Here is a 15,164-nt window from a genome sequence, read left to right as displayed (position 1 = left end):
GTTGCTATTGCTGTTAGAATTATGTGCTGGGCCCCAGGCCTGGCTATGGCCAGGAGAGATAAGAGCCGGTGAGAGAGGAATCAGGCACCAGGGATTGGGGTGAGGTGGGGTTCACTTCCTGACTGACTAGCAGGCAGGCTGCTGCTTTATTTATACAGAACTTAGTAGGCAGAGATAGATACATGGTCCAAAACGTAGATCATATCATTTCTGTTCCCAGACACGTGTTTTAACTTCTGCTTGGTCATAAGTTTAGTAATTATTGGTAAACCATGACAGACTAGAATTATCTTCAATCATTTTCCCTCATCAGCCCCACAAACCAACTTTTAACAATATTGTACTTTCGAGGGCATGTTTTACCAAAGCACAACAGCCTGTTCTCAGGCTGGTAGTTACTGCAGTTTCAAGGGTACTATACAGAAAGTATAATAATATACTTTTATAATATATATTATATATAATTATATACATATAGTTATAATAATATAATCTCCACAGGACAGCCTAGGCAGATTGTCATGTCCCAAGTGGTGTATTATCAACTTTTAATAGTCAGAGTGCTAATTGTCATTAGACCAGGGAAAGTCTTAAGGCCAAAGTTGCTGCAGTTATGATCCAATTTCTGCCATAACATAATGTTTCTATTTTATGTATTTATAGAACTTATGTATATATCTAATCTTGGTATTTTTGTTTCTTGGTTATAGGACACCCTAGTAGTCCTGTCTGAGTTAACTTTTTCTAAGAAAGAGAGGTTTTTTTATCATTTATCCACACCATTCATTGTCCATCAGTATTATGAAGAGGGCTTTAACTTAATCTGCTGCCAACTTCTCCATCCTTTCAGATATTGTTTACCTTTTAAGTTTACCTTGTTCCGATTATCCTGTTCCTGGGTAAGTGCAGGAGCAAATGTGCCCAGAGTGCCTTTGAGTCAGAGCCCCATAAGGAGGTCTCTGGGATAGTTACTTACTTCACAGCCTCCAGGGCGTAAGGAAGATCTTCAAGTAGGGCCAGATGAGGATGTCTCCCTAAAAGAGGGAGGGGTGGTGTGGTCAGAGCATTCCTGGGGAGGCTTAGAGGCAGTTACTCATGGGAGAGGGCAAAACTAATTCATGAGAAAATTTCCAACTATCCAATATCCCAAGTTGTACAAATAATAAAAAACCACCAAGCATGTAACTCGTAGAGATCAAGGTCAGAAGAGGAGGGGACTGCACCACAGCAGATCACTGGGCTCAGCTTTGCTGGAGCTTTGTCAAGCCGCTGTGCTGTGCTGGATTTATGATTTTTAGCTATTCCCATTAGATTAGGCCTGTGCCAATTAAGTCTATTTGATTTTGTTTGTCTTAGCTGAGGCTCTCCTGGAAGTCAAGAGTCTTCTGTCTCATCAGCCTAAGTTTTAGGATGTGCCACCATGTCAGTCTTAAGATACTGATTCATTATTTCCTATAGATAAACTTTTACGTGTGAGCTTCTCTCTCAAATTTATTTTATGTGTGTCAGTGTTTTTGTCTGCATGTTTGTGGTGTGTGTGTGTGTGTGTGTGTGTGTGTGTGTATGTATACAAAATTGTGTGTATTTATACACACACACACACACATGCGTGTACCACATTTGTGCCTGTGTCTACAGAAGCCAGAAGAGGACAGTGGATCTCCTGGAATTGCAGTTATAGGCAGTTGTGAGCTGCCATTTCATTGCTTGGAACCGAACTCACATCTTCTCTGCAAGAACAGCGAGTGCTCCTAACCACTGAGCCTTCTTTCCAGCTCTGATACCTGATCTTTTGAAACACTGAATATTAGTACTTAGAATGATTGAGTCTTGTATTTTTCTTCTGTATTGCTACCACATTGTATATGAAGCCATGATTTACGGTGCTGGAGAGATGATCTTAGTGGGTCAGGTATTGACTTTGTGAACATGAGCAGAGTTGGGATACCTAGAATGCCAAGTAAAGCAGCATGTGATAGTGTGCATCTGTGATTCCAGTTCACCTTTAGCAAGGCAGGAGGAAGACCAGGAATTTGCATAAGTTCAAAGGCCAGGTAGCCTAGTGTACACAGCAGTGGACAGCTAGAGACCCCGTCTCCAGCAAGATGGAAGGTTATTCCCTAACCTTCACACATGTCCATGTGCCCAAACACACACAAACATTTGTGCACGCATGTGCGCGCACACACCCCTCCCTCCCACGTTAAAAAGAAAAAAGAGAGGTGAGATCACTTAGCAAGGAAAGTCGCTTGGCTTGTAGAGCTGATGAGCTGAGCTTGATCCTGGCACTGGTGTAAAGGTGGGTCTTGAAGAGACAGCCACAACATTGTCCTTCTACCTTCTGATATATGCATAGCATGGTGTACTCACACCTAAATGTAACAAGAAGTTGGTGGGTTAGCACTCTTTATTGTAGCATACTCTGTCCTTTCAAAACATACAGTTTCCTATTTTTAAAAATAGAAGCCTCAGAATCATGGATATAGTGGTGATATACCATTTGTAAAATAAGACACTCAGAAATCGATTTCAGTGCTGAAATTATGTATAAGACACTCGGGAATCTATTTCAGTGCTGAAATTATGTAGTGGCGACCCTACGAAAGAAGAGTGTGGAAAGACACGTTAGTGATAGGCAGAGAGGCACTTTCTTGAAATGAACAGACCACTCTGGAGCAAATAGGTTTTTTGTTTTGTTTTTATCCCTCTATTTCTAGTTTCTACCAAAATGAAAGATTGCCAGTGATCAAAGCTTTCTTTCTAAGTAATTCTTTATATTGTGCCTGTAAAAAAGCAATTTAAGGGAAAAAAGGAGCTTGTTTCAGCTTACAGTTCCAGGTTATAGACATAGCATTTGGGGGAATTTAAGCAGGAACTTTAGTCAGAGCAGAGAGAAATGAAAGCATTCTTGCCGTTTGTGCTTAGCTTAATTTCTCCAACTTACAAACAGTTCAGGGCTCCTCTCTTAGGGAATGGTGGTATGCAAAGACAGCTGGGTGTTTCAGTTAAGACAGTCCCCAGACATGCTCACAGGCTAAGCAAGTGTAGATAATCCATCACTGAGACTTTCTTTCCAGGTGATTCTAGTTGATGTTAATTAGGGTGGTCCTCGAAGAGCCATGTATTCTCCGATACTGTTAATGGACATTAATATGTAAGCACTTATGTCTGTTTCTTACTCTTTACACATAAACATTTGTATTCTTGGATTAGCCTATTTTATATATATATAATATAGTGTAGTTTTTCTGCCCCTTATGTGCTAAATACTAGCGTATACTTTTTGTTCTTTCAGGTCTGTTTTGTCTTCTCAAATGAACTTTGTCATGAATTTCCCATATTTTTCTGGCTTGTTTCTTTTCTCGTCCTTAAGTCTATAGCAGTTGCTTTGCTAATTTCCTTTTCCCCTTTTTCTACAGAAATTTCCATGCAGTATCGGCATGATGGAGCTTGTCCAACAACTAGTAAGTTGTCCAACTGGGTTAGTAACCTGGGCTTTCTGACTCTAAGCTCAGTGCCTTTTCTAATGTATTAATGTTTGCCACCTTTGAAGGGCTAAATTTTATTTTCCAAAATGCATTAGGATTTTATAGTGTAGATTGCTTTTCTCCTACAACACTGCCTTTGTATACTGCTTTGTTTAGGATTGGTGTTATAGTCAAATAATTGCCAATTTTAATTATTATTGGTCTTTTAGTATGGTATGCTCTTGGTGACCTGCTATTTTCAGTATTTGTATGCCATTAGCCTTACTGTAAATATCATTTTTCAGTATTTGTAATTAGCATTAGGTAGCTTTATGTTTGGACTTCTGTACGTGTTGAAGCTTAGGAAGTGCAAATAAATGTTTGATAGGGTTAGAAGATAGGAGATTTTGTTTTATAATAACTTTTGATTGTGGTGTAAGGCTGATTAATACATTCCGTGGAGACTCGCTTTTAGTGAGATACTTTGTAGATGACTAAAGAGACTATGTAGATAACTTTTTTACAAAAAGCAGTTTTCAAAAATACATGATTACACTAAAACATTATCTCAGTTTACTAGGCAATGTGTTAGTAAATGAAATACATTGTTTAGGGAGTTATACTACAGAAAAGTAAAAAGGCCTTTCAGTTTAATAATGCAAGCAGTATATCTGATTGACATACCGAGATTTTGTTAAACTGATTCAGTCATTGCCTGTGTATTTCTTTTGTGTGTTTGAGAATGATCTTAACCTTACATCCTGTTTTCCTTACTTAAAAGCTTTCTCAGAGTTGCTGAATGCAATACACAATGGTAAGTTTTATTAGAATCTTCTCTGGTGGTTCATTTATCACAAAAGTTGCCTTTTGTCAAGAAGCTCAGTTGAAAGTTAGGATTTATGGTCTAAGTAGATGAAGTCTAGTGCTTCTGAGAGGCAGTCAGGTGTTCAGCCCTTTAGGAAAAACTCTAGACCACCTGTGGAAGGGTGGTAGGTTAGTGTAGTCATCCGTCAGCTTGGCTTTTATTGTCTCTTCTATGTTTCTGAAAGTCTTATGTTTGCAAATAGTCTACTTTTGAGATCTTTCTTACTGATACAAATGCATTAGTAATTACTACATACAGCAGGAAAGGCAAATTCTATCATTCTTCACTTTACCAATGTCATTACAATGGAGGTCATTATTGCAGACTGGGCTAGGATTTTTTCAGTTCCCCATGAACTTTCTGTAATTCTTTTCCATTTATTCATTTGTGTGGGAGTGCACATGTGTATATTTTGGAGAACCCGATCTCTTCTACCACAAGTTCCCTGTATTGAATCAGGTTGTCCGGTGTGGTGGTGAGTGCTTTTACATGCTGAGCCATCTTGCTGGCCTTGAAAATGTCTCTTTCCAGTATGATGTCATCTTCATTGACTTTTTTGTTGTTGTTGTTGTTACTAAGCTCATTTACTTCAGACTGTGATTTCAAGCAATTTTCTGTTACAAGTTTTTTAATTTTTTGAGTTTTTGTTTGTGTTTAATTTGTAACAGACTGGCATTACATATAGGTTATAATGTCAAATGTTTACAGAAGATGGTAAATGAGACAGGTGACATAGTGAGCAGATATAAGTGAGCCTCATTGTTTTGAGGGTAAAGGTGGTTGACGTGGGAAACTCAGAAGTGTTGCTTACGAACAAATTCATTTATTCATAGCGTTTTGTTTTGTTGGTGCAGTGCTGGGGATTGAACTCAAGGCCTTGTGCATGGTAGAGAAGTGTTCTGCTGTGGAGTTTCACCAGCCTCTAAGTGTAACTTTCTCTTTCCTACGTGGCCTGTACTTGCAGAGATTTTAGATAATGAACCAGTGTAGACAATAGACACAGTAATAATAGAAAAAGGGGGCAAAGCTTTTCTTGAGAGTAAAATGCAAAACCTTTTACATTTTTTTTTTTATTTAAAGTATAAAAGCTGAAGAAGCTTACTAGCCCTTCCTTTTAATTTACATAGGTGTATTTATACATATTCCTTAATTTCTCGAATATTAGAGTTTGAAGCCTAGGAATGCTTGAGTAGACATCATAGAGAGATAGTAATGTCGATGAACTGTCACAAAGACCTTTCATGCCACTCTGCACTAAGGAAACACTTGGCTGCATTTGATGGGAAACTGTTTTGTTCCTCTGCAGGTAAATAAGTGTCATTAGACTAATATTCTTAATGTAGGTTTTAGCAGAGAGAGAATCTTTTCCCCCCAATTCCAGACAGGGTTTCTCTGTCTAACAAGAGCCCTTGCTGTCCTGTACTCACTTTGTAGACTAAGCTCAAACCCACAGACATCCTCCTGCCTCTGCGCCCTAGAGCCCTGGGATTAAAGGTGTGCACCACCGTGCCCAGTTGAGAAGGAATTCTTACTTGTGTGTTCTCCATCCTGTATTACAGAGAAAGACGTGAATGGACTTTAAATAATGCTTGGTCTGTGATGATTTTTCTTTTTTTCCAAGTATATTTTTTTTTTCCTCTTAAAAAATTTACTTTTACCTTTACAGATTAAAAAAAAAATGCTGATCAATAGAGTAACATGAAGATTTGGTCTGTTACGTATTGTTTAATGTTTAAGTCATGTTAAACGTCCTTCCTTAGACATTTACCATTTTGTTTCCTTTTTACTTGTGTGTGTGCATATGTATATGATGGGGGGAGGGCACTGGAAATGGAGATCAGAAGACAACTTTGTGGAGTTGCTTCCATCCCCCTTTATGTAGGTTCTCGGGATGGATTTGGGGTTATTAGGTTTGTGCTGAGTCATTTTGCTGGTTCCTGTGCGTGCATGCGTGCTCTCACCCATGACTGCAGGTGTCCGTCACTCTGTGTGTATTTGTTTTGACGGAAATATTCAGGCTCCTTTCTTTCAGGCTTCTGATAAGTACACACCAGCTTTTTGTTATGCACTACTATACCAGGAATACTTTTTTTTGTTCACTTGTGCTTTAATCTTTAAGTGGAGTGATGTTAATTTTTTCCTAACTGTTGTGTATCCCTTCTTTACAACTCTGCAAGATAGAATTGGCAAGTACACACAGCACCCTTGTCCTGTTTTATTTGCGGAGAGGCTTCTGGTTTTTTACCATTCTATTTTTAGCTGTTTTCCATAGGCAACACCCTTTATCAAGTTGAGGAAATTTGTTTGGTTGTGTTAATTTTGATTGTTGTATATTTAGCGACAATTTTATTTTAGCCACATTAAATATTACTCGCATATAACTACTATTTTCATCTGAACATCCCATTACTCTTCTTTACATATAATCTTTCTTGGCACTGGCTGCGTGCCCCCTCCCCTTTCTTTCTTTCTTTCTTTCTTTCTTTCTTTCTTTCTTTCTTTCTTTCTTTCTTTCTTTCTTCCCCCCTCTCTTTCTTTCTCTATTCTTTCTATTTCTCTCTCTCTTTCTTTTTTTGTTAGATGGGGTTTCATGTATTCTTTGTTGTAGCTAAGGATGACCTTGATAGACTATAATCCTGCTTCTACCCTCCAAATGCTGGAACTATATTTGTGGGCCCATGTGTCTGGCTATGTTTTAATTATCTCAAGTGTTTATTATTTCCTTCTTTATGGTGCCCTCCATATGCGTTGGGGGGGGGGGGGATCAGATGTCTTGGGTTGTAAGATGTTTAATTCCCTTAAATCATTAATTCTTAGCTCACATTCTTCTAGATTGGTAGGGAGTGAATACGGGTGTTCTGATTTAGATATTGGAATCAGTACCTAAAATCAGTAGTTTTCACATATGGACAACACTTATCATATAAAAACTTGTAAAATACAGAACTTTTCCCCTCAAGACTCCTCCCCCATTTGATAAATAAACATTAAATTTTTTCCCATATAGAAGATTATTATTATTTGCTTTGGGAAAAATGCCTAGTATAAATGGATCTTGTCTTTGCGGAATACAATCTAAACAAGAGACAACTATGTTTATTAATAACATTTTCAAGAAATAGTTAAGATTTTTTGATCTGCGATATAAAGAGTTCAGAGTAAAGGAAAATTACTTTGAAGGAATGAGATACATTGAGAATGCAGCATTTGACCTGTTTAATTAAGAGTGTATAAGAGTTATATATTTAGTATAGACAGTAGGGCCTGATTTCCTGTCTCAGGTAAATATATAGCAGAAGTAGTCAGTCCCACGTTGACTGTGTTAATTCCTTTCCTGTTGCTTTGATAAAACACCATAGCCAAAAGCAACTTGTGGAGGAAATGGTTTATTTTGCCTCACAAATAGGTCCCACACTATCATCCAGTAAAGTCAGGGCAGGCAAGCAAGACAGGAGCTTGCAGTTGATGCAGAGATCATAAAGGAACACAGCTTGCTCAGTCTGTTTTGTTTGTTTGTTTAAATAGCACGACTATTAGCCCAGGGGTAGCACCATCCACAGTGAGCTGGACCTTCCCACATCAATCAAGAAAATGTACCATAGGCTTGCCCAGAGTCTAGTGTGGTAGGAACGTTCTCTCTCTCTCTGGTTTGAGACAGGAGGGTTTCTTTTGGGGTTCTTGGAGGGCAGGCAGAATTTCTGTGTCTGCTTATCTGTGTCATCGTAGGGTTTGTTTCCATACATATATAATTTTAAATTGTGAATTCATCTAAAGTTTGGGATAAAGTTGTATCCCTTTGGAAAGGGTTTGTGTATATCTTTGTCCCTTTAGATCCCAAACCTATTCAAAAGTAAGGCTCTGCTTTAGGACAGATTTTACCAACTGTCTAGATTATAAGCCAAATTAGGCAGGGTTGTGGATGCCAACAAATTTCGTTCCTCTGTAAAAGCAGTTTGTGCTCTTCACAGTTGTGTCACCTCTCCAGCCCCCTGGGTGGGTATTTATTTTTAGGTAAGTTATTTCTAAAAATTCTTCCATTGATTTTTTTTTTTTTTTTTTTTCTGCTTAAATTTCACAACTCTGTTTTTTCTGGTCATTCCCACTAAATAGTTACTTAGAATCCTAGAGTCTAAAAGTATTACTTAGTGATGTGATTGATTCCACTCTTTAATTTTACTTTTAGGTCTTTGTCCTAACTACAGGCATATTGGTGATATTTGTTGTTGTTTTGTTTTTGTTGTCAAGCCACTCTTGATTTAAAAAAGAAAAAGAAAAGCAACTTCAACTGTCCATTGGGGTGAAATGGAGATGTTTCTCCCTAGTTTTATCTATGAGCATCCTGTTTGTATATTCATTTTAGCAAACCAGCTGTCTCTGGAGTTATGCAGATTTTATAATGAAATAGTAAAGCTTATGTAGTCATCTTTTCTTAGTTGTTGTGTCTTAAGTTTTATTTAATTTTAGTTATTTGCTGTGAATGATGGTCTGAAAATATTCAACAGATAATTCCAGAAATAATTTTCCGAGTAGCATTAGTGAAGTCTTCTGTCATTTTACAGTATCGGACACCGGGTGAGAACTGCCCCCTTTCCCAGTAAATCCATGCTGTACATATAGCATTATGCACTAATGTTCAAGTAACCCTTGTTTTACTAAGAATAATACCAAAGGGGAAGAGGAGTGATGCAAAGGAGGTAACGAAGGCGTGAAACATGGAAGGACATACTCAGTTCAGCAGTATTTGTCAACACTGCGGGCATATAGGTAAAGACATAGTATTTAGAGGGGTACATGGCTTCAGGTATGTGCTAGGGGTTAGAACATGTCCTTGTGGACTTGGGAGAAAGGGCATTGCATACTAAGTATATGAAGGACTAAGAATTCTGCATTCACCCAGCACAGGGACGTGAAAAGAGAGACATCCCAGGGCCTTGCTAGCCAGCCAGTCTAGACAAAAGGTTAAGCTCAAACAACAGAAAAAGTTGGCCTCTTGCCTCCACATGGACATAGAGAAGTAAAGACGCCCACCCATGCTCACATGTACACATTTCCCCCAGATGCCATACACATGCAAAGAATTCTATATTCCACACATAGGCTGCTCTATAGAACAAAAGTAAACTGTAAACTGTGTGGTAAAATGTGTGAAAATATACCAAAATACCAGTGTTTGTGAGTGATTTTCTTTCTACCTTTCAGTATAGTTCACATTCGTAAAAACCAGTATTATCAGAAGAAGCAAGGCATAATGAGTAATGTGGGTGATTATCCTCTTCTGCCTCTACATTGTTGTGCTGTTCATCATATGCAGGACTTTTTGCATGGTCCACAAATACTCTGCCAAAATAAACTTACATGTGAGAATAGAGTAACCTATGAAATAGCTCAGGCTTGACCAAGAAGACTCATGATCTATATTTTAACAGGGTGGCCAGGAACCGCAGGAATACAAGCTGTGAACAATGAATACTTTAATTGCATAGTGCCATATCATAAGCTAGAAAGGGCAAACTCGTTGCCAAAGGGAATAGCTTTTAAGGCAACGCTTATAAGTGTTGCTTTTTTCTTTTGTATTTAATTTTTTTAAAAAAACTTACTATCTTGGTTAGGGTTTTCATTCCTGTGAGGAAATAACCATATCCAAATACAACTTGGGGAAGAGAGGATTTATTTCAGCTTACAATTCCACACTGCAGTTCATCGTTGAAGGAAGCCAGGGCAGGAGCCTGGAAGCAGTGACTGACGCAGAGACCGTAGAGGAGTCCTGTTTACTGGCTTGTTTTTCATAGGTGGCTCGGCTTGCTTTTTTGTACTGTTCTGTTTTAGGGCTAAGGGTCACCAAAGGGTGGTTCTGCTGATGGTGAACAGGGCTGCACAGGCCGATCTGCTGAGGGCAGTTCCTCAGTTGGCCTTCTCTTCTAGATGATTCTAGTCTGGATTGAATTGACAGTCTGTAGCTTCTCAACAGGATTTGAGACAGCTGATAATCATTTCCTCATACTCTTTTGTTGGCTTCAATGACCAGCTATGATTTCCTTATTTTACTGGTATCAGTTTCCTTTATAAATTCTTGTTTTCATGAATTATCCTTGAAATATTGGTGATTCTTAAGGCTGCCCATTTTGTCTATGATTGAGTGAGTGATTAACTGATATGAAGTCACACTATGTTACCCTGGCTGGTCTTTATTGTTACAGCCTCCTGAGTACCTGGGACTACAAGTATTTTGTCAAGAAGTCCAGCTTTTAACAAAATGTTTGTTTGTTGTACACTGTTTTCACTTAATAAATGGTACTTTGACTCTTAATCACCAGCAAGAATCCTGACTTACTGCTATTTTCTGTACCCTAGCTAGCACATGTAATTAATCATGGCGTCAGGGTTAGAGAATCTAGTCTGTTAGGTGTGCCTTATAGCCACCCCTTCCATAGCAGCTCAGGAAAGGGTACGTTTTCATGGTACTTTTGTAACTGCCTCCTCGAGAATTCTTTTCCATCTGTTCTCCCCATCCATTTGTGACATAGAGGTCAGGTGGATTGTGCTTTTTAAAAAGTAAACCATGCTGTGGCCCTTTGGTGTCTTCCTGTTGATAACAGTAAGTTATAAGTCCCTCTGCCTGTTAACAGGCTCCTGTGAGCTCCTCTCTAGCCTGTTTCTCCTCTGTCTGGCCAACGCCTGTGACACTTTTTTTTGAGACAAGATTTTGTGTGTGTGTGTGTATGTGTGTGTGTGTGTGTGTAGCCTAGGGTGTCACTTTGTATGCCAGGCTTGCCTGGAACTCAGAATTTGCCTGCCTCTGCTTTCCAGGGCATTATATTTCTTTAGATAGATTTTGTTGATTTCTAGTTTACTTTGTTGTTTTCGTGACAGTGTCTGATGTTGCCTAGGCTGACCTTGACAATGAAGATGTTCTTGAGATTTTGATCCTGGGTCTGGCTCCAGATTCCTAAAAGTTTATAAGCACGTGCCAACACATATCCCATTCTGATTTTATATGGTGCTGGGAATCGAACACGGGACTTTGTGCATCTCAGCAAAGACTTTTGCAACATCTTTAGACCTCTAATTATTTTGCTCTTATTAATGTACCTTTTTTTTTCCTGTCCATCCTAGTTGGTTGGAGTGTGTTTTTATGTATTTGTAAGCTTGTCTTCCTAATTGAACTGCATATTCCTGGTGAGCACAATTTTATCCTGTTTTCTCTGTTCCAAGTTTTGTTTCTGCTCCAAAGTAATTCTTAGTAGTTACTAAGTACTTATTTTTTAACAGAGGAACAGATGGGCAGATAAAAAAGGATGAGGATCAACATGCTACTGCCATCCACTGTATCTTTCTGCATTATCATTTCTGTTCTCAAACTTGAGACTTTTTCTAGAGCTTATGCATTGTAGAATTTAGTTTCATTGAACTCAATGATTGTTAGATTGATTTGGATTAAAAACTGTAATACTTGTAAAAAATGGAAAGTGAATGACAGTAAGTAATAGAAAATGGTGTTGGTGTAGCTACAGGATTGGCCTCATAGTTAAGAACACTTGTTGCTCTTGCAGAGTATTGTGTGTATGAGCATTTGTCTTGCATGTATGTGTGTGTGTGCCACATGGGCGCCTGGTGCCTGCAGAAGTTCGAAAAGCATTAGATTATCTGGAGCTGGAGTTATGGATGGTTGTAAGCCACTAAATGTGTGTTGGGAATGACCCAGGTCCTCTGCAAGAACAGGCACTCTTCTAAGCCGTCTCTCCAGCACCCCTCTTCCCCTTTTAAAAATAAAACAAAGTAGATAACAGAAAATTTGCCGGGTGGTAAGTAAAATCAGAGATATTTCTTTATCTTCTGTGTCTATGAAAAAAATATTTTGAGTTGCAGTATTTTATAACAACAAAAAAAAATGGCTCCAAAGTAGGATTAATGGATTGCACTTGATCTGTGTAATCTATATAAACATTCTAATCCAATATCAAAACAAACTTTCAAAAATTGAAGGTCTTCATTTCCTGCAGTTTTGCTTTTCAGTATTATACTTTTGTGATTATTGTTGCATATGGTTGGTACTAATTTTGACGTTCATGGTATGTAAGGGCATTAGTGGATGAGAAAATTAAAATTTATAATTAGAATTTAAAATTGGAAATTTTTAGTACTTAAAGTCTAAATTGCCTATAGCTACCATTCATTGAAACTTATATTGCTAAAGCCTTTAAGTGGGCATTCTCAAATTAAGGTAGGGGTGTGTGTGTGTGTGTGTGTGTGTGTGTGTGTGTGTGTGTGTGTGTAAGTGTAATAATATGGAGACCCAGAGAACTTGAGTAATTTAATTATGATCACATAGCTGGAACATTAAATTCAATTTTTATCTCAGCTAGAAGTTTGTCCTTCAAAAAGAAATTGTACTCTTTGGATTTCAGTTCTCCCCTTCCTAACTTTTGTCTTTTTAGTTTTAGATGTTGGATATTCTGTGCATGATGTGCTTTTCACCATCAAAACCTCAGCAATTAGTGCTTAGGCTGTTGGTAAAGTGTATGCTGGGCCTGTCAGATCCCTGGTAAAAAGCAAGACATGATGCAGGCATTTGTAATCCCAGTACCGGGGAAGCCTAGACAGGATTCTAGGAGATTGCTGGAAGCTAGTCATGCTGCTTCAGTGAGCTCTCAACTCAGTGAGAGACTGTCCAGAAAGGGTGGAGTGCTGTAGAAGATGCTCAGTACTGACTTTTGACCTCCACACACATGCCAGAAGCATGCACAAAGGTCTAGGCAATCAGCATTTTATATTTTTAATATACCTTGAAGGTCAGGCATTTCATTAACTGTTAATCTAAAAACATTCCCGTAAATTGCTGCATATTGTTATCTTTTTCTCCTATATGCAGTTTCTCTCCATTTTTGGAGTAGTAATTTCACTCTGCAGCCTCCTGACTCTGGGTCTAGGCATGTACCCTCATGCCTAAGTTCTACTAGATTATAAGTGCTTACTGTGAGAAATTTAACACAGAATTCTTTTTGCCGTTTCATACATTTTGCTACAGAAAGCTAGTGTTTGTTGGATCAGCTATTGGAATAATCCACTTTCTGAAGTGCCTTTTTGTGCTGGACCTATGGCTCTACGGTTAAGAGCACTTACTTGCAGAGATCTCAGCACCCATGGCTGTTTACAACCATCTGTAACTTGAATTCCAGGGAATACGGCACCTTTTGACCTCTTGCGGCTCCTGCACATATGTGGTGTACATACAAACACCTAAGTTTACCTTCTCATCATCAATGAGTAAGGTTCCTCCTTCCCCCACATCCTTGCTAGAAGTTTGTGGTTTTTTTTTTTTTTTTTTTTTAATGATAGCCATTCTGACTGGGATGAGAAGTCACTTTCTTTTAAATGTGTGCTTGCGTATATGTAAAACCTTGAGCTTTTAAACTTTACCACCAAAGTTAGCAGTGCATAGAAACCAGATCCTTTTTCCCTTGTTCTTCTGGTGTCAGTGTTCTTCCACCCGCTTATTGTGAACCGTGTTCATGGTGTCCAGTTAGTCATCGAGTCCCAGGAGCTTGGCCTTTGTCATGTTTCTTCAGGACTGTTGCCATCATTTCTTTCCTCAGTAGTACTGTAATAGCCCTTCACAGTTTCTCTCAGCCTGCTCCAGTTTCTCTTGATCCCCGGGTTGAGCACAACAGTTGGCTTAAAACCCTCCAGTGAGTTCTCACTGTGCCTGATGGAGAGAGCATTTAACCTTGATGGTTGTTGATTTGGTTTCTGCTCTCTTGCTTTATGTGTTCCACATGTCTGTAGATGTTGTCACACGTTTCTTCTTTACACAGTCCTCTGTTGTGGAGAAAACTGCTGTCGAGCTGTCGTTGATCTCGGGGAGTAAGTTCTAATTCCCACTGTCATCCAGGACTGTTAGATGCCCTCTGTGTGCACTCACCCTACCCCATCCCAGGACTGTCTTCTAGTGTATCCTTCATAGGTTGTTGTAATTATTATTTCTGCAAAGCTTCTTGAAATCAGAGACCATATATCTTGAGTGCTATTCAAGGCTTAGAATAATGTCTGGGAAACAGTGAATTCTCAGGTATTTGCAGAATGACTGAATCTTTTTTTGTTTTGTTTTGTTTTTGTTTTTCGGTACAAACTGTTGATTCAAAAATTATATGGGGAGGCTGAAGAGATGGCTCAGTGGTTAAGAGCACTGACTGCTCTTCCAGAGGTCCCTGGGTTCAACTCCCAAAATCCACATGGCAGCTGACATTTGTCTGTACCTCTAAGATCTGACACACAGACCTACATGAAGGCTAAACACCAATGCACATAAAATTAAAATAATTATTCAAAAAAAACAAAAGCTGGACTAGGTGGTAATCCCAGTACTTGGGATGCAGGGGGAGGCAAATCTCTGTGAGTTCAAGGCCAGCCTGGTCTACAGAGCGAGTCCAGGACAGCCAAAGTTACAAAGTTACAGAAAAACCCTATCTCAAAACCCACCTCACCCCTCAAAAAAGAAAAAAAAGAAAAATCATGAAAGGACCTAAATTGTAGGTGCAAAGCCTTTTAACGTTTTCTGATTTTCTGTTTTTCTTGCTTGAGGAAAGTTGTAGGTGTTTTTATAAGCATGAATCAGTATTTGTTTGTTGGAATTATAAATCCCATTGCTAAGCTGATATACTTTACTAATTATTATTGCCTCCAGGAAGTATAGTTTCAGCGTGGTGAGGATACATATGTGTATGCAGATGCAAGGAGCTGATAGTGCCTCACTATAACACTTTCCACCTTATTCTTTGAGATGATTTCTTTCTGAACCTGGAGTTCACCAACCTCACTTGACTGGCTGGTCCTCC

General features: G+C 38.7%; 1 protein-coding gene across 16 annotated transcripts in view; it reads left to right on the top strand.

Moving 5' to 3' along the window:
• Positions 1 to 15,164, top strand: part of Mllt10 (MLLT10 histone lysine methyltransferase DOT1L cofactor) — a 137,613-nt gene that overhangs the window by 97,285 nt on the left and 25,164 nt on the right. For 15 of the 16 annotated variants that reach the window (XM_060373019.1, XM_021631055.2, XM_021631054.2 and 12 more), the window contains 2 exons: positions 3,420 to 3,464; positions 4,249 to 4,281. In XM_060373019.1, coding sequence (XP_060229002.1) covers positions 3,420 to 3,464; positions 4,249 to 4,281 — 78 coding nt within the window. The remainder of the gene's footprint in view (positions 1 to 3,419; positions 3,465 to 4,248; positions 4,282 to 15,164) is intronic. The other variant, XM_060373020.1, reaches the window with a different exon arrangement.

This window comes from Meriones unguiculatus, chromosome 19 (assembly GCF_030254825.1).
Source record: "Meriones unguiculatus strain TT.TT164.6M chromosome 19, Bangor_MerUng_6.1, whole genome shotgun sequence".
Classification (NCBI taxonomy): domain Eukaryota; kingdom Metazoa; phylum Chordata; class Mammalia; order Rodentia; family Muridae; genus Meriones; species Meriones unguiculatus.
Note: the sequence above shows the minus strand (reverse complement) of the source record. Positions and strands in the feature narration are given on the sequence as shown.